General features: G+C 47.9%; 1 protein-coding gene across 2 annotated transcripts; it reads right to left on the reverse strand.

Moving 5' to 3' along the window:
- Nucleotides 1–575: 575 nt before the first annotated feature.
- Nucleotides 576–27937, reverse strand: LOC140482683 (uncharacterized). Of its 2 annotated transcripts, none has more exons than XM_072580195.1 (2): nucleotides 27800–27937; nucleotides 576–2543 (listed from the first exon to the last, which is right to left on the reverse strand). In XM_072580195.1, exon 2 carries the CDS (start codon nucleotides 2529–2531, stop codon nucleotides 1059–1061), a length of 1473 nt encoding a protein of 490 aa, XP_072436296.1. In that variant the 5' UTR covers nucleotides 2532–2543; nucleotides 27800–27937; the 3' UTR covers nucleotides 576–1058. The 2 variants fall into 2 exon arrangements, with proteins under 2 accessions (XP_072436296.1, XP_072436297.1); XM_072580196.1 differs by lacking the exon at nucleotides 27800–27937 and adding an exon at nucleotides 17722–17824.
- Between the last annotated feature and the right edge of the window lie 22 nt (nucleotides 27938–27959).

The following is a 27959-nucleotide window of genomic DNA, read 5'->3' on the forward strand; positions in this document are numbered from 1 at the left end:
TGACACCATCTCACAGTGAGGGAGGGTCAGTGTGACACCATCTCACAGTGAGGGAGGGTCAGTGTGACACCATCTCACAGTGAGGGAGGGTCAGTGTGACACCATCTCACAGTGAGGGGGAGGGTCAGTGTGACACCATCACACAGTGAGGGAGGGTCAGTGTGATGCCATCTCACAGTGAGGGAGGGTCAGTGTGACACCATCACACAGTGAGGGAGGGTCAGTGTGACACCATCTCACAGTGAGGGAGGGTCAGTGTGACACCATCTCACAGTGAGGGGGGGGTCAGTGTGACACCATCTCACAGTGAGAGAGGGTCAGTGTGACATCTTCTCACAGTGAGGGAGGGTCAGTGTGACACCATCTCACAGTGAGGGAGGGTCAGTGTGACACCATCTCACAGTGAGGGAGGGTCAGTGTGACACCATCTCACAGTGAGGGGGGGGGTCAGTGTGACACCATCTCACAGTGAGGGGGGGGTCAGTGTGACACCATCACACAGTGAGGGGGGGTCAGTGTGACACCATCTCACAGTGAGGGAGGGTCAGTGTGAGGCCATCTCACAGTGAGGGGGGGTCAGTGTGACACCATCTCACAGTGAGGGGGGGTCAGTGTGACACCATCTCACAGTGAGGGGGGGTCAGTGTGACACCATCTCACAGTGAGGGAGGGTCAGTGTGATGTCTCACATTAAAGGTTTCTCTGGGAAAGGGTGATCACAATAAACTGAAGATGGTAATGAATTAAAGAAGTGACGTGCTCGAGACCAAAAGTACAAGTTTGCATTTTGAAACAAATCCAACCACATTGTTGTGAGGAGGGAGCTGGTGAGGTGTGTAATCAGTTCAGACCAAGACAAGGTGAATTATCTTCACTCAGAGAGTAGTGACACTTAGATTCCTCTCCAATAGGGTTTGTGATATGCCCTCATTGAGCTGATTTCAGAAGGAGGAAGTTAGAATCTTAGTGTCTCAGTGAATCCAGGAATATTGGAGCAGACAGGAAAGTGTCATTGAGGCAGTAGATCAGCAATCAGCACCTTTCTTTGATTGATTTCCTTATTTCAGCAAATCAGGAAGTTTATTAATAGCTTCTTCTCCATTCTTGGTAAACTCCTCTTGATTCTGAGTGACTTTGTTATGTGCTGCCTTTTTTGCTTCTTCACATTTTCTCTGAATCTCCTTAAACTTGTTGTCTGAGCCCTGTCCACCCAGCAATGAGCTCAGCTCACCCAGTGGCTGTTGAAAGTAGTCCTGATAAACCTGCACGTAGGTTTCAGACAGGGCCTTCACGCTGTCCAAGATACTGACTGCCTGGGACACCTGGATCTGATTGCTGGCTAAAATCTCTGGAGCACACTGTGAGCCTGCTTCACCCCCAGCACCAACCTTTGTAAATGTGCTCAGGCAACTTTCAGTTAACTTGGGGACAAATTGAATGAATTTGATCATGTCTGCCCAGTTGGATTGGATCTTCCCGAGTACCTTCAGACCTTCAACCATCAGCTCGAGATTGGTCTTGATAGACTCCTCCTGGGTCTGAGTGTCCTGTATCTCCTTCGATAATTGTTCACTCTCTTTATCCAAACATATAATCTCTTCATAACAAGCTTTGTACTTGTTTTGTGACGTCTCCAGCTCAGCTTGGACTTGCTTGATCTTCAGTTCTGCTTGTTCTTGAACCTCGCTGAGGAACTTCCTAATTTCCAAGTTGGATTCTGAGGCTTCTTTATTTTTTAAATCATCAATCAGCTTTATGAGGAACATTAACCCTTTCCCCAGCTCCACTGCAAACAGCAATGGGTTGCTCAGATTGCTCAACAAATCCATAATTTCTGGGATCTTCTCCATCATCTTCTTCAGTCCTTCCTCACAAAACCTATCAACGACAGCACTGGAGCTCACATCTTTGTATTGATTGAGGAGTTCCTCACGCCTTCGGGAAACCTCACTCCATTTATTATCCAAATCAACCTTCTCTTCCTCTATTGCGTCCTTCCTTTCTCTGGCTTTTTCCAGGAGTTTCCTTATTTCTTCCAGTTGATCCTGACTGGCAATCTGGGAGTCTTCACACATTTCCAGCAGCTCATTGTAAAGACTACTCAGCTCGGAGAGTTTCTGTTCCACTGAAGCTGCGTTTTCCTTGCACTGATTGACACAGACCTGAACTCTGGCCAGCTGCTTGGCGGAGGGTTGTACTTGAAGACTCCCCTTCAGTTGGTGACAACTCCTCTGGATGTTACGCAGGTTATTGCTGGTCGCATCAAGTGAGTTTATGGTTTCATTGCAAATCTTCATCAGGCAGCTCTTGAATGACTCTGGCTTTGGAAACAGGGATTTCTTGTCTGAACTGCTTCGCTTCAGTTCAACATCATTTATTTTTCTGACCTGTCGCACAAGGTCACTTAAAACGGTGACGGATGCAATCGTTGGTAACAGAAAATTCTCCACATTAACGTGGGACTGCACCATCAGGCCAAAGCAGTTAGAAATTTGCTTTTCAGGTGAGAGTTTGGATTGTCTGCCTGACATCGCTGATGTTGCCTGCAGTGAGGAAGGGCACAATGAGGAGAAAACACATGTCACTGATTATCCTCTTCCTGTCGTGATAGGATTGACATTGTGACCAAGATTACACTCAAAGGCCAGATTTTCACCTTAACGTCCTGACAATTAATCTAATCATAGAATCGTACAACACAGAGACCCTTCTGCCCATTGCATCAGTGTTCCCCCTGGGAGCTGAGCAGCTTGTGGTCATGAGCAATGCTGGCAGAAGGATTCCGAGCCAGGCCACGGTGGGAGTGGAATGGGGGAAGAGGGGAGTAGGGGATTGGGGAGTTGTGGGTCAGTGGCCCTGGGGTGGGCAGTGTGTCTGTCTGGAGTTAAAAGCCTGGGGAAAGCCAGTTTCTGTTCACTTATCACTTGCTGGAAGCAGCAGCCTTGAACCTTGGTTCCTCAGAGACTTTGTAGTTCACACAGCAGTCAATCTGTGCCTCCCGTGAAGAACTGTCACATACCTGGAGAAAAGAGACTGAGAAACAAAACGTTTTGGCAAGGAAACCATCCTCAGAGTAAACCCTGTGGTCTGGAGCCAAATGGGCTACTCTCTCAGCTTTTCCTCCTTCATCAATGACACCATTTTATTTTGGGCTGTTTGTGCCTCTCTCTTTGTGTAAGTGTGTGTGTGTGTGCGTAAGTGTGTGTATATGAATGTATGTGTGTGTGAGTCTGTGTGTGAGTCTGTGTGAGTGTATGTCTGTGTGTGTCTCTGTGTGAGTGTATGTGTGTGTGTGTGTGTGTGTGTGTGAGAGTGTGAGTGTGTATGTGTGGTGGGTGTGAGTGTGTGAATGTGTGTGTGTGAGTGTAAGGGTGTGTGTGAGTGTGTATTTGAGTGAGTGTGAGTGTGTGTGTGTGAGTGTGTGTGAGAGAGAATGTATGTGTGTGTGTGTATGCGTGTGTGTGTATTCTGTGTGTATGGTTGAGTGTGTGTGTAGGTATGTGTGTATGTGTGAGTGGGTGTGTGTGGGTGTCTCTGTGTGTGTCGCTGTGTGAGTGTGTGTGTGTGTGTGTGTCACTGCGTGTGTATTTCTCTGTGTGAGTGTGTGTGTCTGCGTGTGTGTGTGTCTGTGTGTGTGTGTCTCTGTGTGAGTGTGTGTGTGTCTGTGTGTGTGTGTCTGTGTGTTTGTGTGTGTGTGTGTGTGTGTCTGTGTGTGTGTGTGTGTGTCTGTGTGAGTGTGTGTCTGTGTGTGTGTGTGGGGGGGGGGGGCGGGGGTGTGGGGGGCTGGGTGTCTACAGTGGTTGGAGTTTTAATTAACAGAGTTACATACTGAGAATCCATAGTTGGTTACCTGTGGTTAGAATCTATTCACACGTAATCAGTAGTCAACCTGGTCTATGGTTTCTGTTCAACTGGAAAGAGTGAATTGGGGGATTTGATAGTTTGATAGTGCTCTAACTTTGTGCACAGTCCCAGGAATAGCAGAGTTCAGTTTCCACTCTCCAGTCTCAGTGAGGTGTGACATGGCATTACCTCTGAAGATGTGCTGCCCATATTGTGCCAGTCCCCTGGTCAATCCACATTGCATTGCAAACTTTCCCAAACCAATATTTCCCCAATTCTGATTTCAACTCTCACTGCCCTTTTCAGGCAGAATGTTCCAGATCACAACAGATCCCTGGGTAAGCTTTCCCCCACAGGGTCATGTCTGCTTCACTTACCTTCAATCTGTATTGATACGACACTGACCCTGCAGCCAATGGAAACCCTTTTACCTTATTTACACCATCAAAGGTCACCCAGGCTGAACACATCGATTCAATCTCCGATAACAGCCTCTGCTCGAATCACACTCTCTATATTCACTCAGGCTGTAGGCGTCACTGGCTGGGCCAGTCTTTATTGCCCGTCCCCAGTTGCCCCTTGTGAAAGAGGGGGTGAGCTGCCTTCTTGAACCGCTGCAGTCCAAGAACTGTAGGTTGTCCCACAATGTCCTGAGGGAGGGAATTCCAGGACTCTGACCCAGCGACACTGAAGGGACGGCGATATATTTGCAAGTCTGGATGGTGACTGGCTTGGAGGGGAACCTGCAGAGGGTGGTGTTCCCATGTATCTGCTGCCCTTGTCCTTCGAGATGAAAGTGGTCATGGGGTTTGGAAGGTGCTGTCTAAGGAATCTTGGTGAGTCTTGTGGATTGGACACACTGCTACTACTGAGCTTCAGTGGTGAAGGGAGTGGATGTTTATGGATGTGGTGCCAATGAAGCAATTATTTTGTTCTGGATGGTGTCGAGCTTCTTGAGAGTGTTTGGAGCTGCACCCATCCAGGCAAGTGGGGAGTATTCCCTCACACTCCTGACTTGTGCCTTGTTGATGGTGGACAGGCTTTGGGGAGTCAGGAGGGGAGTTACTCACTGCAGCATTCCTAGCCTCTGACCTGCTGTTGTAGCTACCATATCGCTAGTCCAGTTCTATTTCTAGTCAGTACCCCTGGCAATCCCCTGGGTGTAAGGAGTGAGGGATACAGTGATGGTAATGTCTTTGGATGTTATCGGGTGGTGATTTGATTGTCTCTTTAGGAGCAGGTCATTACCTGGAATTTAAATGGTATAATATTCCTTGCCATTTTGAAACCAAAGTTGAAAATGTGTTGCTGGAAAAGCGCAGCAGGTCAGGTAGCATCCAAGGAGCAGGAGAATCGACGTTTCGGGCATAAACCCTTCTTCAGGAATGAGGAAAGTGTGTCCAGCAGGCTAAGATAAAAGGTAGGGAGGAGGGACTTGGGGGAGGGGCGTTTGAAATGCGATAGGTGGAAGGAGGTTAAGGTGAGGGTGATAGGCTGGAGTGGGGGTGGGGACGGAGAGATCAGGAAGAAGATTGCAGGTTAGGAAGGTGGTGCTGAGTTCGAGGGATTTGACTGAGACAAGGTGGGGGGAGGGGAAATGAGGAAACTGGAGAAATCTGAGTTCATCCCTTGTGGTTGGAGGGTTCCTAGGCGGACGATGAGGCGCTCTTCCTCTAACCGTCATGTTGCTAAGGTCTGGCGATGGAGGAGTCCAAGGACCTGCATGTCCTTGGTGGAGTGGGAGGGGGAGTTGAAGTGTTGAGCCATGGGGTGGTTGGGTTGGTTGGTCCGGGTGTCCCAGAGGTGTTCTCTGAAACGTTCCACAAGTAGGCGGCCTGTCTCCCCAATATAGAGGAGGCCACATCGGGTGCAGCGGATGCAGTAAATGATGTGTGTGGAGGTGCAGGTGAATTTGTGGTAGATATGGAAGTGTCCCTTGAGGACTTGGAGGGAAGTAAGGGCGAAGGTGTGGGCGCAAGTTTTGCATTTCTTGCGGTTGCAGGGTAGGTGCCGGGAGTGGAGGTTGGGTGGGCGGGGGCGTGTGGACCTGATGAGGGAGTCACGGAGGGAGTGGTCTTTTCGGAACACTGATAGGGGAGGGGTGGGAAATATGTCCCTGGTGGTGGGGTCCGTTTGGAGGAGGCGGAAATGATGACGGATGATACGATGTATCTGGAGGTTGGTGGGGTGGTAGGTGAGGACCAGTGGGGTTCTGTCCTGGTGGTGGTTGGAGGGGCGGGGCTCAAGGGCGGAGGAGCGGGAAGTGGAAGAGATGCGGTGGAGGGCATCGTCGACCATGTCTGGGGGGACATTGCGGTCCTTGAAGAAGGAGGCCATCTGGGTTGTACAGTATTGGAACTGGTCCTCCTGGGAGCAGATGCGGCGGAGACGAAGGAATTGGGAATATGGGATGGCATTTTTACAGTGTGCAGGGTGGGAGGAGGTGTGGTCTAGGTCGCTGTGGGAGTCAGTCCGTTTATAGTAAATGTCCGTGTTGATTTGGTCGCCCGAGATAGAAATGGAGAGGTCTAGGAAGGGGAGGGAGGAGTCTGAGACGGTCCAGGTAAATTTGAGGTCAGGGTGGAAGGTGTTGGTAAAGTGGATGAACTGTTCAACCTCCTCGTGGGAGCACGAGGCAGCGCCGATACAGTCATCGATGTAGCGGAGGAAAAGGTGGTGTGTGGTGCCAGTGTAGCTGCGGAAGGTGGACTGTCCCACATATCCTACGAAGAGACAGGCATAGCTGGGGCCCATGTGGGTGCCCATGGCTACTCCTTTGGTTTGGAGGAAGTGGGAGGATTGGAAAGAGAAGTTGTTCAGGGTGAGGACCAGTTCAGTCAGTCGAAGGAGGGTGTCAGTGGAAGGGTACAGGTTGGTACGGCGGGAAAGGAAGAAGCGGAGGGCTTTGAGTCCTTCGTGATGGGGGATGGAGGTGTACAGGGACTGGATGTCCATGGTGAAGATAAGGCGTTAGGGACCGGGGAAGCAAAAATCATGGAGGAGGTGGAGGGCGTGGGTGGTGTCCCGAACGTAGGTGGGGAATTCTTGGACTAAGGGGGACAGGACCATGTCAAGATATGCAGAGATGAGTTCGGTGGGGCAGGAGCAGGCTGAGACAATGGGTCGGCCGGGGCAGTCAGGTTTGTGGATTTTGGGCAGGAGGTAGAAACAGGTGGTGCGGGGTTGTGGGACCATGAGGTTGGAGGCGGTGGATGGGAGATCCCCTGAGGTGATGAGGTTATGGATGGTCGGGGAGATGATGGTTTGGTGATTGGGGGGTGGGGTCATGGTCAAGGGGACAGTAGGAGGTGTCTGCTTTACACCGACCTTTACACCGCTGAGGCTAAACGCCAGCTCGCGGACACCTCCTCCTACTGCCCCCTTGACCATGACCCACAGCTACGTAGACTACACCTCCTCCCACCCTGCCCCCTGTAAAAACGCCATCCCATATTCCCAATTCCTTCGTCTCCGCCGCATCTGCTCCCAGGAGGACCAGTTCCAATACTGTACACCCCAGATGGCCTCCTTCTTCAAAGACCGCAATTTCCCCTCAGACGTGGTTGACGATGCCCTCCACCGCATCTCCTCCACTTCCCGCTCCTCCGCCCTTGAGCCCCGCCCCTCCAACCATCACCAGGACAGAACCCCACTGGTCCTCACCTACACCCCACCAACCTCCAGATACATCGTATCATCCGTCATCATTTCCGCCACCTCTATATGGACCCCACCACCAGGGATATATTTCCCTTCCCTCCCCTATCAGCGTTCCGAAAAGACCACTCCCTCCGCGACTCCCTCGTTAGGTCCACACCCCCCACCAACCCAACCTCCACTTCCGGCACCTTCCCCTGCAACCACAAGAAATGCAAAACTTGCGCCCACACCTCCCCCCTTACTTCCCTCCAAGGCCCCAAGGGACACTTCCATATCCACCACAAATTCACCTGCACCTCCACACACATCATTTACTGCATCCGCTGCACCCGATGTGGCCTCCTCTATATTGGGGAGACAGGCCGCCTACTTGCGGAACGTTTCAGAGAACACCTCTGGGACACCCGGACCAACCAACCCAACCACCCCGTGGCTCAACACTTCAACTCCCCCTCCCACTCCACCAAGGACATGCAGATCCTTGGACTCCTCCATCGCCAGACCATAGCAACACGACGGCTGGAGGAAGAGTGCCTCATCTTCCGCCTAGGAACCCTCCAACCACAAGGGATGAACTCAGATTTCTCCAGTTTCCTCAATTCCCCTCCCCCCCACCTTGTCTCAGTCAAATCCCTCGAACTCAGCACCGCCTTCCTAACCTGCAATCTTCTTCCTGACCTCTCCACCCCCACCCCACTCCGGCCTATTACCCTCACCTTAACCTCCTTCCACCTATCGCATTTCCAACGCCCCTCCCCCAAGTCCCTCCTCCCTACCTTTTATCTTAGCCTGCTGGACACACTGTCCTCATTCCTGATGAAGGGCTTATGCCCGAAACGTCGATTCTCCTGTTCCTTGGATGCTGCCTGACCTGCTGCGCTTTTCGAACAACACATTTTCAGCTCTGATCTCCAGCATCTGCAGTCCTCACTTTCTCCATTTTGAAACCAAGCCTGGATATTATTCAGATCTTGTTGTATTTGAACATTCCTTGCTTCAGTGTCTGAGGAGTTGGGAATGGTGCTGAACATTGTGCAATTATCAGTGAACATCCCCACTTCTGACCTTATGATGGAGGGAAGGTCCTTTCTGAAGCAGCTGAAGGTAATTGGACCTAGGACACCATCCACAGTAACTAGGACCGTTGGTGTGCGGTGGTAGTGTCCCTATCTCTGAGCCAGGATGTACTGCTTCTCCAGTGGTATGTCATAACTTCTATAGACAAATTAATTATTATAAAATAACTACTTTGAGGAACTCTTGCAGAGATTTCCTGGAGCTGAGATAATTGATCTTGTACCATAACCAAAGATCATTTTAAATTGAAGCGTGTCTTTTCACAATGAAAGATCGTCCCAGGAGTTGTGATCATAATAAAAAGTTTTCTGGGCAATCCAAGATGGAGGATGGGAAAACTTTGTGGCTGTGAGAGCTCCTCCTTTTTTGAGGTATTTTAGGTGTTAGAGGGGATTTCCTCGAAATCCAAAAGCAGCAATTGCTGTTTTATAGGTTGTTGCATTGTTTTGGAACTTTGGGGGGGGGATAAAGATCAAAACAACAGCACTTTAAAAAGGAGGAAACAGACAAAGGCAGTAACTACATGGTCAGAGAAGGACACCGACACTGCTGTCTGACACAACAGGGAATCGAGGAGAAGGTGAGGACTGCAGATGCTGGGGATCAGAGCTTAAAAATATGTTGCTGGAAAAGCTCAGCAGGTCAGGCAGCATCCAAGGAGCAGGAGAATCGACGTTTCGGGCATGAGCCCTTCTTCAGGAATGAGGAGGGTGTGTCCAGCAGGCTAAGATAAAAGGTAGGGAGGAGGGACTTGGGGGAGGGGCGTTGGGAATGTGATAGGTGGAAGGAGGTCAAGGTGAGGGTGATAGGCCAGAGAGGGGGTGGGGGGGCGGAGAGGTCAGGAAGAAGATTGCAGGTTAGGAAGGTGGTGCTGAGTCCGAGGGTTGGGACTGAGACAAGGTGGGGGGGAGGGGAAATGAGAACGCTGGAGAAATCTGAGTTCATCCCTTGTGGTTGGAGGGTTCCTAGACAGAAGATGAGGTGCTCTTCCTCCAGGAGTCGTGTTGCTATGGTCTGGCGATGGAGGAGTCCTTGGTGGAGTGGGAGGGGGAGTTGAAGTGTTGAGTCATGGGGCGGTTGGGTTGGTTGGTCCGGGTGTCCCAGAGGTGTTCTCTGAAACGTTCCACAAGTAGGCAGCCTGTCTCCCCAATATAGAGGAGGCCACATCGGGTGCAGCGGATGCAATAGATGATGTGTGTGGAGGTGCAGGTGAATTTGTGACGGATATGGAAGGATCCCTTGGGGCCTTGGAGGGAAGTGAGGGGGGAGGTGTGGGCGCAAGTTTATGCCCTCCACCGCATTTCCTCCACTTCTCGCTCCTCCGCCCTTGAGCCCCGCCCCTCCAATCGCCACCAGGACAGAACCCCACTGGTCCTCACCTACCACCCCACCAACCTCCATATACATCATATCATCAGCTGTCATTTCCGCCACCTCCAAACAGACCCCACCACCCGGGATATATTTCCCTCCCCTCCCCTATCAGCATTCTGGAAAGACCATTCCCTCCGCGACTCCCTCGTCAGGTCCACACCCCCCACCAACCCAACCTCCACTCCTGGCACCTTCCCCTGCAACCGCAAGAAATGCAAAACTTGCGCCCACACCTCCCCCCTTACTTCCCTCCAGGGCCCCAAGGGATCCTTCCATATCCACCACAAATTCACCTGCACCTCCACACACATCATTTACTGCATCCGCTGTAAAGCCACTGTGCCACCCCTATTATTATTTCATTCGGGGCGGTTCTGAGAAGCTTCACTAGGATGACAAAATCAGGAACTGCTGATGTTGGAAATCTGAAAAGGTTATTGGATGCAAAACATTAACACTGTTTCTCTCTACACACATGCTGCCTGACCTGCTGAGTTCCTTCAGTAATTTCTGGTTTTGTTTCACTAGGATGGAGGGATTGTCTTTTGAGCAAAAGCTGATCAGATTGGGGCTCTACTCACTGGAGTTTACAAGAATGAGAGGTGATCTCATTGAAACCTGCAGGATTCTGAAGGGGCTTGACAGGGTCAACGCTGAGAGGATGGTTCCCCTCATGGGAGTGTCTCGGACCAGAGGGCACAGTCTCAGAATAAAGGGGCACCAATTTCAGGCTGAGATCGGGAGGGATTTCTTGTCTTGGAGGGGTTGTGAGTCTTTGGAACTCCTTGCCCCAGAGAGCTGTGGGGGGTGGGGACGTGGGCAGTAGTGTGTATCTATTTAAGGCTGAGATAGACTCTTCATCAATCTTGGAATTGACGTTTATTGGGAATGGGAAGGAAAGTGACGTGAGGAATGTCGGATCAGCCGTGATCCTATGGAATGGTGGAGCAGGCTCAAGGAATCAAATGGCCTATTCCTGCACCTGTTTCTTATCGTCTTATCGTCATGGTCTTATTTGTGAGCCCTTGACTTAATAAAGCTACCTGTGTGAATGTTTGTGGCACAGGAATCATTCCCTTCCACTGAACAACAAGGCCTGGGTTCAAATCCCAACTGCTCCAGAGATCATCGAGTCACAGCATGGGAAATAGGCCCTTCAGCCCAACATGTTCATGGCTGCCCAGTTTTCACAATTAAGCTAGTCCCATCTGCCTGCATTACCTCTCCATAGCTATCCCATCCTTGTACCTGTCTAAATGTTTCTTAAATGACAGAATTGTATTCACCAATACCTCTGGCAGCCTATTCCAGACCTCACCACCCTGTGTGTGAAAAACAATTGCCCCTCTGGGCTCTTCTGTATCTCTCCCCTCTCACCTTAAAGCTCTATCCTCTAGTTTTAGACTTCCCCCATCCAGGGGTAAAGCTGTTGGTTTATCCATGCCTCTCATGATTTTATAGGACTCTACAAGGTCACCCTTCAGTCTGCTCTGCTCCAGGCAAAGAAATCCCAGCCTATCCAACCTCTCCTTATTCCTGACACCGTCCAGTCCAGGTATCATCCTCGTAAATCTCTTTTGCACTCTCTGTAGTTTAATCATATCCTTTCTATCATACAGTGACCAGAACTGCAACATCTTGTACAGCTAGCTGTCCCACCTCAGATACTCAGTGCTGAAGGTGCTCTTCACCACCCTGTCTACCTGTGACTCCACTATCTAGGAGCTATGAACATAGACCCTTGGATCTCTTTGTTCCAGAACACTCCCCAGGGTCCTACCATAATCTGTGTAAGTTCTGTCCGGTGTGACCCACCGAAATGAAACATCTCGCATTTGTCTAAATTAAACTCCATCTGCCATTCCTCAGCTCACTGTCCAGTTCTCAAGGTCTTGTAGCACTCCGAGGTAACCTTCTTCACCCTCCATTACATCACCAATTTTGGTGTCATCTGCAAACTGACTAACCATACCTCCCAAATTCTCATCCAAATTATCTATGTAAATGATGAATAACAGTGGAGCCAGCATCAATTCCTGTAACACACCATTAGACATAGGCTTCCAGTGTGAAAAACAACTCTCCACCACCACCCTCTGTCTTCTACTGTCACAATAATTTTAATTTTAATTGACTAAATCTCCCTAGATTCTGTGAGATTTAACCTTACTTAATAACCTATCATACAGTATCTTGTCAAAGGCCTTGCTAAAGTCCATGCAGAGCTGAAAATGTGTTGCTGGAAAAGCGCAGCAGGTCAGGCAGCATCCAAGGAGCAGGAGAATCGACGTTTCGGGCATGAGCCCTTCACACTTTCCTCATTCCTGAAGAAGGGCTTATGCCCAAAACGTCGATTCTCCTGCTCCTTGGATGCTGCCTGACCTGCTGCGCTTCTCCAGCAACACATTTTCAGCTCTGATCTCCAGCATCTGCAGTCCTCACTTTCTCCTTAAAGTCCATGCAGATAATATTTACCACACTGTCCTCATCCACAGCAGGTTAGAGTCACAGGCTTTCGGAGCACTGCCCCTTGGTCAGGTGATGTGAAAGAGAAGCAGACAGGCATAGAATTTGTAAACCAGGAGATAACTGCAAGATTATTCTAGTTAATTCAGAGTGTCAAAAGGTAACACAAATGGTTGGAGTGGAGTGTTAACAGGCTGAATTATAAATCTCCAAGGGTGATCAAAACTGTCAGGCAGTGTGAGTAACAACTGAAGGGCTGACCTATAATCCAATTAATTAAAGCAGAGAGATAATGACCAAAAATCACAAATAAGGTGGTGCTCGAGACAAACCAAATGGCTGGACTAAAACGATGGGTCTCACAGTCACATGATGAGGGTCTCACCAAAGTAACAAGTCATCCCAATCTGTACAAACTCATTAAAGTACAGAGAGTACAAGTTATCAACATAGGAACAGGACAACAGGGAAGAGTTTGCAAACACATACTACCAGTTTGTATTTCGTTAGCTATCTTTCTCTCAATCTCTATTTCCCCTCTGGATTAATGTTTTAATCATTTTTGCTGCCCTTCTTATTCTGTTAAATATTCTGACCTGCCTACCGTCTTTGTGCAGTTACTTTTTTCCCATTGTTATGATATTTAAGTTATTTATTTACATGGATGGCAGGGCCTCCCCTTGAATATTTTCCTTCTTTTTGAAATCTATTGTTTTGTGTATTTTGAAATATTTCCACAAATGTCTACCATTGGGTCCCTGTGGAACAAGCTCAGGACTTAATTTTACAAAATAAAAGCCAAAGGAATGACAGATGCTGTCAATCAGAGGCAAAAAAGAAATAGCTGGAAAAACTCAGCAGGTCTGGCAACATCTATGCAGAGAAATCATAGAACATAGACCATAGAGCAGTACTGTACAGTGCGGGCCCTTCGGCCCTCGATGCTGTGCTGGCCTTTTATCCTACTCTAAGGTCAGACTAACCTACGTACCTTTCATTGTACTATCATCCATGTGCCTATTTAAGAGTTGTTTAAATGTCCCTAAGGCATCTGAGTCTCCTACCACCGCTGCCAGTGCATTCCACGCACCTACTATTCTCTAAGTAAAGAACATACATCTGACAGCTCCCCTAAACCTTCCTCCAAACCCCTGAAAATGATGTCCCCTTGTGATAGCCCTTTCTGCCCTGGGTAAAAGTCTCTGGCTATCCACTCTATTTTTGTCTGTCAATATCTTGTACACTTCTATCAAGTCACCTCTCATCCTTCTTCACTATAATGAGGCGACTACAACTGAACACAAGATTCCAAGTGTGGCCTAGCCTGGGCTTTATAGAGCTGCAGCATAACCTCACGGCTTTTAAACTCAATCCCCTACTAATGAAAGCCAACACACCATATGCTTTCTTAACAACCTTATCACCTTGGATGGCAACTTTGAGGGATCTATGAACATGAACCCCAAGATCCCACTGTTCCTCCACACTGCCTTTAACCCTGTATTCTGCATTCAAATTCAACCTTCCAAAATGAATCACTTCACACTTTTCCCGATTGAACTCCATCTGCCACTTGTCAGCCCAGTTCTGTATCCCGTCAATATCCTATTGCAACCTACAACAGTCCTCCACACTATCCACAACTCCACCAACCATCGTGTCATTGACAAACTTACTAACCCACCCTTCCACTTCCTCATCCAAGTCTTTATAAAAATCACAAAGAGCAACAGTAATAATGAGTAATGTGCTAATGGTAAGATTCTAGGTCGTGTAGATGAGCAGAGAAATCCGTGCCCATGTACACAGATCCCTGAAAGTTGCCACCCAGGTTGATAGAGTTATTAAGAAGGCGTACGGTGTGTTAGCTTTTATTGGGAGAGGGACTGAGTTTCGGAACCATGAGGTCATGCTGCAGCTGTACAAAACTCTGGTGCGGCCACACTTGGAGTATTGTGTATAGTTCTGGTCACCTCATTATAGGAAGGATGTGGAAGTGTTGAAAAGGGTTCAGAGGAGATTTACTCGGATGTTGCCTGGTATGGAGGGAAGGTCTTACGAGGAAAGGCTGAGGGACTTGAGGCTGTTTTCATTAAAAGAAAAAGGTTGAGAGGTGACTTAATAGAAACATATAAGATAATCAGACAATTAGATACGGTGGTCAGGGAGAGCCTTTTTCCTCAGATGGTGATGGCTAGCACAAGGGGACATAGCTTTAAAGTGAGGGGTGATAGATACAGGACAGATGTCAGGGGTAGATTCTTTACTCAGAGAGTAATAGGGGCGTGGAATGCACTGCCTGGAACAGTAGTAAGACTTGCCAACCTTAAAGGGATTTAAATGGTCATTGGATAGGCATATGGAGGAGAATGAAATAGTGTAGGTTAGATGGGCTTCAGATTGGTTCCACAGGTCAGCACAACATCGAGGGCCGAAGGGCCTGGACTGTGCTGGAACGTTCTATGTTCTATGTTCTCGAGGTGAGGCCCTAATTGAATACTTTGTGCCAGTATTAACCAAAAAGAAGGAATTGGCGGAGGATCTCAGGGAAGGGAGTGTCAAATTTCTAAGCCAAGTTGCTATTAAAAAGGAAGATGTGTTGTGCATCTCAAAAAGTAAAAAGTATTAAAGTATGAAGCTTTTTCCCAGGGTGGAGGGGTCAATTACTCAGGGACACAGGTTCAAGATGCAAGGAGGGATATTTAAAAGAGATGGGTGAGGTAGGTTTTTCACACAGAGGGTGGTGAGTGCATGGAACGTGCTGCCAGAGGAGGGGGTGGAAGCAGACACAATAGCAGCATTTATGAAGGACCTGGACATATACAGGAATAGAGAGAGGAAAAGAGGGATACGGATCCAGTAAGTGAAGACAGTTTTAGTATGGAAGGTCAAACTGTGTTGGTGCAGGTTTAGAGTGCTGAAGGGATTCTGGATTCGTGGTGCTGGAAGAGCACAGCAGTTCAGGCAGCATCCGAGGAGCAGCGAAATCAACGTTTCGGGCAAAAGCCCTTCATCAGGAAGGGCCTGTTCCTGTGCTGTATCGTTCTTTGACATTTACAGCACAGAAACAGGCCATTGGCCCACTTGAGAGGGAGTCTGTGTGAATGTTTGCATGAGAGTGTGAGTGTGAGCAGTCAAAGACATTCAACCTTGGAGGCAGACTTTGGGCTATGCAACAACGCAGAGTCGCTGAGCAGAGGCCGATGGCCAAGTTTGTACCCATGGTGATGGCATCGACTAGGATCACATCATACTACAGGTGACTCCCCTCCCCCACACGATACACCCTCACACTCTCAAACTCTTTCACACACTCTCACTCTCACACTCACACTCGCACAGTCACACTCACACACACACTCACACACACACTCACATATACCCACACACTCATACTCACACAGACACATCACACTTTCACACACTCTCTCTCACACAAACAGACTCACTCTCACATTCTCAGTAAATGCGGCATTTTTAAAATAAATTCCTACTTTGGAAATAAAACCAGTCTGGTTCGAGGCTGAGATACAAACAGACCGGAGAAATGTGGCCTCACCAGTACACTGCCATGTCTGATCTGAGGTGTCACCGTTGTTCTGATAAAACTTGAAGTTATTTTGGGGCAGGGATTTACATAATAATCAATCAAAACCTGCAGCTCCATTTGAACCGATTAAAGACCTATAACTATCTCGGTGTGTTCAATACATTCACATCAGTTGAATGAGCCTTTGATCTTTTACTATAAATTTCGTGTGTGATGTATTCTCTCTCACTGGTTGCCTGAGGAAGGAGCCGGGGGTTCAAAAGCTTGTAGTTGGACATAAACCTGTTGGACTGTAACCCGGTGTCGTGTGAGTTTTGACTTTTCCTAATCAGTGTATTATTCTGATTGACACATCATCAAGCTCCAACAGCAACATTTACTTGTTCCCTATAATCACTTGTTCCTGAGTTCCATTTGACGTCAGGAACCCTGCCAGCCCATTTGAAATGAAAACAGATTCCACTAATTATTCTTTTTATAAAAGAGTTAACATAAAAACAAGAGTGAAGAGTATATACCAAACAGAAAAATGACAACACATTATGCAGGGGACAAAGTGAGGACTGCAGATGCTGGTGATCAGAGCTGAAAATGTGTTGCTGGAAAAGCGCAGCAGGTCAGGCAGCATCCAAGGAACAGGAGAATCGACGTTTCGGGCATAAGCCTGAAGAAGGGTTGATGCCCGAAACGTCGATTCTCCTGCTCCTTGGATGCTGCCTGACCTGCTGCGCTTTTCCAGCAACACATTTTCAATACATTATGCAGAGCAATGACAGAGTCAGCACAGAAACATCCAGAATGACCATGTATCCTAATCTAATCTCGACCCACCTGCCAGAACCCGGCCCATATCCCTCCAAACCTTTCCTATTCATTTACCCATCCAGATGCGTTTTAAATGCTGTAATTGTATCAGCCTCCACCACATCCTCTGGCAGCTCATTCCATACAAACACCACCCTCTGCATGGAAAAATTGCCCCTTAGATCTCTTTTACATCTTTCCCCTCTCACCCTAAACCTATGCCCTCTAGTTCTGGACTTGTTTATTGTTTAGCATCATTAGTGTAAAAAGAGCAATGCTTTGAATATTTCCAGTTTAATCATATAGCACAAAAAAGACCCGTGTCTCTGCACTGATCAAAAACAATCATATTGACCATTCTCCTCCCAAAGCCTTGTATGTCTCTGCATTGCAAGTACACATCTAAATCCATCTTCAAGTGACAAAGCTTTCCCTCACATTCCCTATAAATGCTTCTCTTCAATCTGGTCATTGATCCCTCCATCAAGGGGAAAAGGCCATTCCAGTCGACCCTATCAATGTCCCTCATAATGTTATCTATCTCAATCATGACCACCACTGCTCCCCCACCCTGACCAGGCTCCTCTGCGCTAAAGCAAACACCCCCAGTCTGTCCAATCTCTATATCATTGAAACGTTCCAGCCCAGATAAAGTAAAACTCCCGCTGCCCCTCCTCAAGAATTATCACTTCCCTCCTAGAATGTGGATTCCAGACCTGCACACTACACTCTCACCGTGAGACGGTGACACACTACACTCTCACCGTGAGACGGTGACACACTACACTCTCACCGTGAGACGGTGACACACTACACTCTCACCGTGACCTAACAAACATTTTATACAGTTCTAGGATCACCGTCCTGCTCTTAAGTTCTATGCTTCTGCTAATGAAGGCCTATAATCCACCTGGCCTGATACCTTAAGGAACAGTGTACATACTCACCAATGTCCCTCTGATCCTCGGTGTTTCTCAGGCCCTTACTGTTCATCATGTCATCCTGGGCCTTGTTTGTCCTGCCTGGTGCATTACCTCACTCTTATCCAGATTGAATTCCACTTGCCTCTGACCAACCTGTCCATATCCTCCTGTAATCTAAGCTATCCTCATCAGTAAGCATTCCACCAATTTTTGTATCACCCACAAACTTACTGACCAACCCTCCTACATTTAAGTCTCAGTCATTTCTATAAACCACAAACAGCAAGGGCCCCAACCCAATTCCCTGTGTGACTCCAGGTTTCCAGTTCCAAAGTTACCCCTCAACAATCACCCTCTGCTTCCTGCCACTCCATCAGTTATGGATTGAATCTGCCAAATGTCCTTGGATCCCCATGGGCACTAACCTTCACAATAGTCTCCATGTGGGACCTTATCAAACGTCTTGCTGGAGTCCAAGAAGACTACATCAAAAGCACTGTCCCATCCCCACACCCGGCCCCCTCTTCAATCGAGCTGGTCAGGTACGCCCTCCCCTTAATAAAACCATGATGTTTGTGCTTGATTGATCCCTGCCTCACCAAGTACAGGTTCATTCAATCTCTCAGAATTGTTCCCCATCGGTTCCCCATCACTGAGGCTAGATTAACAAGCCTGTCGTTTCCCAATTTATCCCTTTCTCCTTCCTTGAATAATGGAACCACATTAGCTCTCCTTCAGTCCCCTGACACTTCTCCTGTAGCCAGGCAGGAATTGCCAGTGTCCTGACTATTTTCCCCCATTGTCTCACTCAACAGCCTGGGACCCACTTCTTCCAGCTCGGAGATTTATCGACTTTTAAATCTGCCAAACCACTCAGAACCTCCTCTCTATTTCTTTAATAGGATCACTGACCTTCTCCCTGATTACTGTACTCACACTGTTCCTCTCACTAGTGAACAATGGCACAAACAGTCATACTGGCACACACACACACACAGAGACGCACACAGACACAGACACAGACACACACACACACACAGAGACGCACACACACAGACACAGACACACACACACACACACACAGACACACACACAGACACACACACAGACATACACACAGACACAGACACACACACACAGACACACAACAGACACACACACAGACACAGACACACACACACACACACACACACACACAGACACACACACAGACACACACACAGACACAGACACACACACACACACAGACACACACACAGACACACACACAGACACAGACACATACGCACACACACTCTCTCTCTCTCTCTCACACACTCACACTCACACACACACACACAGACACACACACAGACACAGACACAGACACACACAGACACACACACACAGACACAGACACACACACAGACACACACACAGAGACACACACACAGACACACACACACTCTCTCTCTCTCTCACACACTCACACAAACACACACAGACACAGGGTCTTACAGGAGGTCGTGGTGTTGATGCTAATTGCTGTAAATGCTTCTCCTGTGGTATGTGGTGAACCATGGAGTTTCGGTAACCCTGGTTACCAATTGTACAGGAAGTGTGTGCTGCTGCACCCTCCCCACTGCTCAGCTCACCCCCACCCCCACCCCCACCCCCAGTGCCCCAGGTCTCTGATGGACTTTGGTGAACAGGCTGTAGACACGAGAGAGCAGACCCTGACCCTTGTGGAGGATTTGCAATTTCCCTGTAGCTTACCCAGTCAGAGCAGGTTCCTGGTAGTGACCAGGTTCCTGGGCTGCATTCAATTTGTTCCCTTTTCTGAGTGCCTTGGCTTCCCCTGACCAGTGGTAGCCCCTTGCCTGGACTGAGCCTGAGGTCCCACAGAGTTCCCCACTTGGCAATTTGCTGAAAGAAAATGCAGGCAGCTGGCCCTCGCTCACGATGTGGGTGCACACCTCTGTATATCGTACAAGCCCTGTCCCTTAGCACTAACGGCTCTGGCAGCAGCCTCACAATGCCAGCGCCCCTGGAACTGCAGCTCTGTGTCTCTGACAGTGGTCTGCAGACGGGCTATGCGAATAGATCAGATGCCAATGTTTTTGGGCTCGGTAGGATGTGGTTGGTCCCCTTGGCGTGTGCCCTGTGAGGTTGATACTTGGTGACCAACATAGAGGCTTTTGGCAGCAAGTAGTGGGATGAAGTTTTGTTCACACATTCATAGAACAAGGGCATGACTGGCCTGGCATCATTTATTGCCCATCCCTGATTACCCACAGTGTAGTTAAGAGTCAGCTACATTACTGTGGGTCTGAAGTCATGTGTCGGCCAGACCAGGTAAGGATGGCAGTTTCCTTTCTGAAAGGACATTCATGAACCTAACGGGCTTTTCCCAACAATCGATAATGGACTCTGAGTTATCATTAGATTCTTAATTCCAGATTTTGACTAAATGCAAATTCCACAATCTTCCAGGGCAGGATTCAAACCCGAGTCCCTAGAACATCACCTGGGTCTCTGGGATAACACTCCAGTGATAAATCAATAGGCCATCCCCTTCTCACCAGGTATTTATTTTGACCTCCATGTCAAGAATTCTCAGCATCTAACTTGTTCATAGAAAGTGGCACATTAATTGAATCAAATTGTATTAATTGTCCCATGTACTGAGTCACAGTGAAAAGCATTGTCTCGTGATCAATACAGGCAGATCACAGAGTTAAGTACCATAGATAGGAAATAATAGCAGCAAAAACAGAAACACAGGTACAGGCGAATGTTAAGAATTTGAGAGTCCATTCAGTATTCTAACAACAGGAGGATAGAAGCTGTTTCAAAACCAGCTGGTGCGTGTGTTCAGGCTTCTGTACCTTCTCCCTGATGGTAGAGGTTGTAGAAAAACATTGCCAGGGTGGGATGGATCTTTGAGAATGCTGGCGGCCTTTCCCTGACAGCGGGCCTGGTAGATGGATTCTATAGATGGGAGGTTGGCCTTTGTGATTGTCTGGGCTGAGTTCACCACTCTCTGTAACCGGCTCCAATCTTGAATGGTACAGTTACCATTCCAGGTAGTGATAAGTCCAGACAGAATGCTCTCGATGGTGCACCTATAAAAGTTGGCAAGGGTATTCACCGTCATGCCAAATTTCCTCAGCTGCCTGAGGATGAAGAGACATTGTTGGGCCTTTGTAACCAGTGCGTCCAAGAAAGCTTGTTGTGGATGACCACTCCCAGGAGCTTGACACTCTGTACTCATTCCACCTGTGTGCTGTTAATGTGTAGGGGGGGCATGGGTAACATCCCACTGACAGTCAATAATGAGCTCCTTGGTTTTGCTGACATTGAGAGCTAGGTTGTTCTCTGTGGGTCTACCCACAGCACATGGACTGCAGGTTCAAGAAGGTGGTTGCATTTTTGAGAGCCACGATGATGCACTGTCAGTTCAGGAATGTACCGAATTAATTGTCCCATTAATTGTCCCATGCTGTCAAACTACACCTGATTCTGTAACATCCCGCTGACAGTCAATAATACGTTCCTTGACTTTGCCAGCATTGAGAGCTAGGTTGTTCTCAGTGCACCATTTTTCCAGGTCTTCCATCTCCCGTCTGTCGTCTGTTTCATCACCATCTGAGATTCAATCGACTATGGTGGTGTCACCAGTGAACTTGTAAATGGCATTAGCCTGGTATTTGGCAACGCAGACATGGGTACACAGTGAGTACAGTAGGGGGCTGAATACGCACTCCTGGGGGCTTCAGTGTTGAGTGTTAGTGAGGATGAAATATTGTCCCCAACCTTCACTGATTGTGGCCTGTGGGTCAGGAAACTGAGGATGGGGCTTAGTCCGAGATCACTAAGTTTAGTAATCAGTCTCAAGGGGATAATAGTGTTGAAGGCCGAGCTGTAGTCAATGAGTAGGATTCTTACATAGCTGTTCTTGGTGTCAAGATGTTCTAGGGAGGAGTGAAGGGCAAGGAATATGGCATCTGACATGGATCTGTTGGTTTGATAGGCAAATTGGAGTGGGTCAAGAATAGTGGGGAGGCTGGAGTTCATTAATGTCAAGATTAGAGTGTTGCTGGAAATACACAGCAGGTCAGGCAACATCCGAGGAGCAGGAAAATCGACGTTTCGGGCAGGAGCCCTTCATCATTGTTGATTAATGATTCATGCCATGACCAGTTTTTCGAAGCACTTCATGCCCACTGAAGTTAGGGCCCACTGGGCGGTCGTCATGGAGACATGCTGCATGAGCCTCCTTAGGCCCAGGGATGATGTTGGCCCTCTTGAAACAGGCAGGGACAGGGGCCTGCTGCAGGGAGAGGTTGGAGATGTCCAAGGTGACCTCTGCCAGTTGATCTGTACATGCTCTGAGTGCACGGCCTGGTACTCCGTCTGGTCCCATCACTTTCCTTGGATTCACATGAAGGAAAACTGACCTGCCCTCTGATGCAGTGACTGTTGGGATAGGCTCATCAGGACTTGTCGGGATAGGCTCATCAGGAATTGTCGGAATAGGTGTTACTTCTCAGCTCACAGCGAGCGTTAATGAGGTGAAATCTGCAGATATAGACTCTCTACAGGCCCGTCAAACCAATAAGTCTACGCTGACCTGGTGAAGAGTAACCACCCAGACCCATTCTCCTGCCCTGTTACTCTACATTGACCCCTGACTAATGCACCTAACCTACATATCTCTGAACACTATGGGCAATTTAGCATGGCTAATTCACCTAACCCGAACATCTTTGGACTGTGGGAGGAAACCGGAGCACCTGGAGGAAACCCACGCAGACACGGGGAGAATGTGCAAACTCCACACAGACAGTCTCCTGAGGCTGGAATTGAACCCGGGTCTCTGGCGCTGTAGGCAGCAGTGCTAACCACTGAGTCACCGTGCCACCCCTTAAGGTCATTAACAAGCAATAAGGTCCCATGTTAGACAATTTGTTGCTGCATAGTGAGAATCTTACCTTGACTCTTGGAAAAGATGCAGCGAGTTGTTCTGATGCCCCTATGAGATTCAACTTCCCAAATGTCTTTATGTCTGGGTGAATAAGTTGGAACTGTCCATCGTTCCTGGCTCGAACACATTGTTGCAAACAGAAAGGGGAGCTGGAAGATTGTCCGATGGAAGATGAAACTTCACGGCCAATTCTTGTTTGGGTTAGCACAGGATTCTAATGGTCATCCTCTCCTCATGTCTGAGAATCCTGGGTTGCTGCTTGTTCTCGTGCAAGGATTGATGTTGGAGCCATGACGTTTTACTGATCCTTGAACATTGCTGTTCACTCAGAGACCCACATACCTATCCACAGTCAGACCCGTCACAAGGACAGGCCGCATTGGAAACAGCACAGAAAGAAATGTAAAAATAGAACATGGTAATGACAAAGATGTTTAAATTTGAGCAAATATGGGGCGATCCACTTCAGACCTGACAAAGGCTGGTCAGGGAGACTTTCGAAAAGGAGGGAAAGTGACATTATAGCAAAGATGCAACTGCAATGGAGAAAGCTCACTAAATGACAGGAATGGTTCCTGTAGTGAGAAATGCCAGGGATTAGGAAAGGCTGGTGAACATGTGATTGTTTTCCTCAACAAGGTGAAGGGTAGGAGGAGATTCGATAGAAACTTTGCGAATCCTGATGGGACTAGACAGAGTGGATATGGAGAAGCACTTCCCCCTCGGAAATGGCTCAGGAACCAGAGGTAACAGTTAGCAATTATCTCCCTTAACGACCATTTATCAAGGAGCCACAACTATAATTCTAGTATTTATTACTAACCCTGAGAGAAGATGCAACATTTCACACTTACACTGACACATACACACACAGACTGACACACACGCACACAGACACACACTCAAACTGACACAGACTGACACACATGTACACAGACATACACTGACACACACACACAGACTGACACAGACTGACACACGCACACAGACACACACTCAAACTGACACAGACTGACACACATGTACACAGACATACACTGACACACAGACACACACACAGACACACACTCAAACTGACACAGACTGACACACATGTACACAGACATACACTGACACACACACACACACACACAGACTGACACACATATACATAGACACACACACTCAAACTGACACAGACTGACACACATGTACACAGACATACACTGACACACACACACACAGACACACACTCAAACTGACACAGACTGACACACATGTACACAGACATACACTGACACACACACACAGACTGACACACAGACACACACACACTGACACAGACTGACACACATATACATAGACACACACACTCAAACTGACACAGACTGACACACATGTACACAGACATACACTGACACACACATGCACAGACACACACTCAAACTGACACAGACTGACACACATGTACACAGACATATACATACACACATACATAGATACACACATACACACTTACACACAGACTGACACACATGTACACAGACATACACATACACACACACACTCACACACACTTACACACAGACTGACACACATATACATAGACACACACACACTGACACAGATTGACACACGTACACAGACATACACACACACACACACACTTACACACAGACTGACACACATGTACACAGACATATACATAAACACACACACACACACACACACTCACACACACTTACACACAGACTGACACACACACGCACAAGGTTATCAGTCCCAGTCTTGCCCAGGTGTAGACCGTCCAGTTTGTACAGGTCCCACCTCCCCCATCGACCCCAATGCCCCAGAGGTCTGAAACCCTCCTCCTGACACCATCTTTTCAGCCATGGATTCAAATGATCTACTCTGACATGCATGTGGCACTGGGAGTAATCCTGAGATCAGAAACGTTGGGGTCCCATTTCTCAACTTTCTTCCTAGCTCCCTGTATTCTGCTTTTAGGACCTCATCTCTTTTTTTATCCATGTTGTTTGTACCAATGTGTACCACAGCCACTAGCTGTTCACCCTCCCCCTCCAGAATGTCCTGCACCCACTTCGAGTCATCCTTGATGCTGGCACCAGGAGGCAATGTACCATCCTGAAGTCTTACTTGCAGCATGGAAACCTCTGTCTAATCCCCTTACAACTGAATCCCTTATTGCTAGTGCCCTGCCATGCGATTTCCCCCTCCCCTCTGCAGCAGATCCAACTGTGGTGCAATGAGTTTGGTTGCTGCTGCTTTGACTGAGAGGTGATTCCCTTCAACAGTAACCAGAGCAGTCCATCTGTATGACCTGAGGAGATCCCTGCACTCCCTGCGTATCTCTCTGGTTGTGTTTGGTGATTCCCCCATTCCCTTCCAGGTTGTGGAGTTTGAGTCTCTGGTGTGACCCCCTCTCTGTACGTGTGATCCACGATACTCTGTGCCTCGCAGATGTTCCACAATGTCCCCAGCCACTGCTCCAACTCTGAAACTCAAGCTTCAAGGAGCTGGAGCTGGAGACACTTCCCGCACACAAATTACAGCACAGGAACAGGCCCTTCGGCCCTCCAAGCCTGTGCTGATCCAGATCCTCTGTCTAAACCTGTCACCTATTTTCTAAGGATCTGTATCCCTCTGCTCCCTGCCCATTCATGTATCTATCTAGATACATTTTAAATCACGCTTTCGCACCCACCTTTACCACCTCTGCTGACAATACGTTCCATGCACCCACCACCCTCTGTGTAAAGTATTTCCACACATATTTCTCCTAAACTTTTCGCCTCTCACTTTGAACTTCTGACCCCTTGTAATTGAGTCCCCCACTCTGAGAAATAGCTTCTTGTTATCCATCCTGTCTATACCTCCCATGGTTTTGTAAACCTCAGTCAGGTCCCCACCCCCTCAACCTTTGTCTTTCTAATGAAAATAATCCTAATCGACTCAAACCTCTCTTCATAACTAGCACCGTCCATACCAGGCAACAACCTGGTGAACCTCCTCTGCACCCTCTCCAAAGCATCCACATCCTTTTGGTAATGTGGTGACCAGAACTGTATGCAGTGTTCCAAATGTGGCCGAACCAAAGTCCTATACAACCGTAACATGACCTGTCACTACCCTGTCCGATGAAGGAAAGCATGCTGTATGCCTTCTTGACCACTCGATCGACCTGCGTTGTCACCTTCAGGTTATAATGGACCTGAACACCCAGACCTCTCTGTGTAACCGTTTGACCCAGGGCTTTTCCATTTACTGTGTATGTCTTGAATTAGATCCTCCAAATGAATTACCTCATATTTGTCTGGATTGAACTCCATCTGCCATTTCTCTGCCCAACTCTCCAATCTTTGTATTTTGATTTATTCTCTGACAGTCCCCTTCACTGTCTGTTACTCCCCCAGTCGTAGAGTCATTTGCAAATTTACTAATCAGACCACCTATACCTTCCTCCGGATTATTTATATATATCACAAATAACACAGATCCACCATGGATCCCTGGGAAACACCACTGGTCACAGTCTCTATTTGAGAAATTCCCTTCCACTATTATGTCTCCTGCTGCCCAGCCAGTTCTCTGACCAGTACACCCTGGACCCCATATGACTTCACTTTCTCCATCAGCCTACCATGGGGAAAACCTTATCAAAATGCTGACACATGCTGACCCTGGAAGTGTCCCTGAGCTGCCGCATGGAGCAAGAGGAGCAATCCAAGACTTTGAGCTCTCCTGCCATGGTTTACCTCTTTAAATTAAACAGGTCTAGTCACTCTTCATCAGAACACCCCTCATCGTGAGAATCATGTGGTTACTCCCCTGATACAGAATGTGAACTCACAGATCATGTTAACTGACCCCTAGCCCTCTAACGCCACATGCGATTAAAAATCACACAACATGAGGTTATAGTCCAACAGGTTTATCTGGAAGTGTAAACTTTTGGAGCACTCCTCCTTTATCAGGGTAGAAGAGGCCACATTCCAAAAGCTAGTGTTTCCGAATAAACCTGTTAAACTATGGAACATAGAACATACCAGTGCAGTCCAGGCTCTTCGGCCCTCGATGTTGCACCAACCTGTGGAACCAATCTGAAGCCCATCTAAACAACACTATTCCATTCTCATCCATATGTTTATCCAATGGCCATTTAAATGCCCTTAAATTTGGCAAGTCTACTGCTGTTGCAGGCAGAACGTTCCACACCCTGCCACTCTCTGAGTAAAGAAACTACCTCTGACATCTGTCCTGTATCTATCACCCCTCACTTGAAAGCTATGTCCCCTCGTGCTCGCTGTCACCATCTGAAGAAAGTCTATGCTACTTTCTCCCCACCCTCCTCTAGCTTATCTCTCCACGCTTCAGGCTCACTGCCTTTATTCCTGATGAAGGGCTTTTGCCCAAAACGTCGATTTCGAAGTTCCTTGGATGCTGCCTGAACTGCTGTGCTCTTCCAGCACCACTAATCCAGAATCTGGTTTCCAGCATCTGCAGTCATTGTTTTTACCTCATTATGTTATATGTCTCAATTAAGTCACCTCTTAACCTTCTCCTCTCTAACAAAAACAGCCTTAAATCCCTCAGCCTTTCCTCATAAGACCTTCCCTCCAGACCAGGCAACATCCTTGTAAATCTCCCTTGAACCCTTTCCAAAGCTTCCACATCCTTCCTATAATGCGGTGACCAGAACTGTACGCAATACTCCAAGTGCGGCCGCACCAGAGTTTTGCACAGCTACAACATAAAACATATAACCTGGTGTTGTGTGATTTTTAAATTTGTCCACACCATTCCAACACCAGCATCTCCACATCATGACCACATGAGATAATTCTGATTAAATTTGGCGTAATTTCTCAGCTCATGTCCTTACTGATATTTATTCAGGGAATACAGACATCTCGCAAGCTTGATTAAAAACGAAAAAAATCCTGGAAATCACAGTGGGCCAGACAGTATCCACAGAGAACGAGCAAGCTAATGTTTTGAGGAAGAGTCATGTAGACTTGAAATGTCAGCTTGCTCCCTCTGCATGGATGCTGTCTGACCTGCTCTGATCTCCAGCATTTGGTGTTATCAGTACAGATTCCAGCGTCTGCACTCAGTTACAGCTGCCCCCGAGCTTACCTGTTTCCAGCTGATGTTGAACGATGATCTGAGGATAGTCTGCAGTCTCTCAGTCTGTCAGAGTCAGGGGTTTGGATCTGGCTCCGTGCTGTGCTGACCTTTATATGTGTCTCAAGAAGGTCCCATGTTACAGAGTGGAATGTGGGAGGTGGGAACATGT

The sequence above is a fragment of the Chiloscyllium punctatum genome, chromosome 11 (assembly GCF_047496795.1).
Source record: "Chiloscyllium punctatum isolate Juve2018m chromosome 11, sChiPun1.3, whole genome shotgun sequence".
NCBI classification, from domain to species: Eukaryota; Metazoa; Chordata; class Chondrichthyes; order Orectolobiformes; family Hemiscylliidae; genus Chiloscyllium; species Chiloscyllium punctatum.

Excerpts from the sequence above, each read along its gene's own strand:
- LOC140482683 (XM_072580195.1), bottom strand. The coding sequence starts at position 2,531 with ATGTCAGGCAGACAATCCAAACTCTCACCTGAAAAGCAAATTTCTAAC.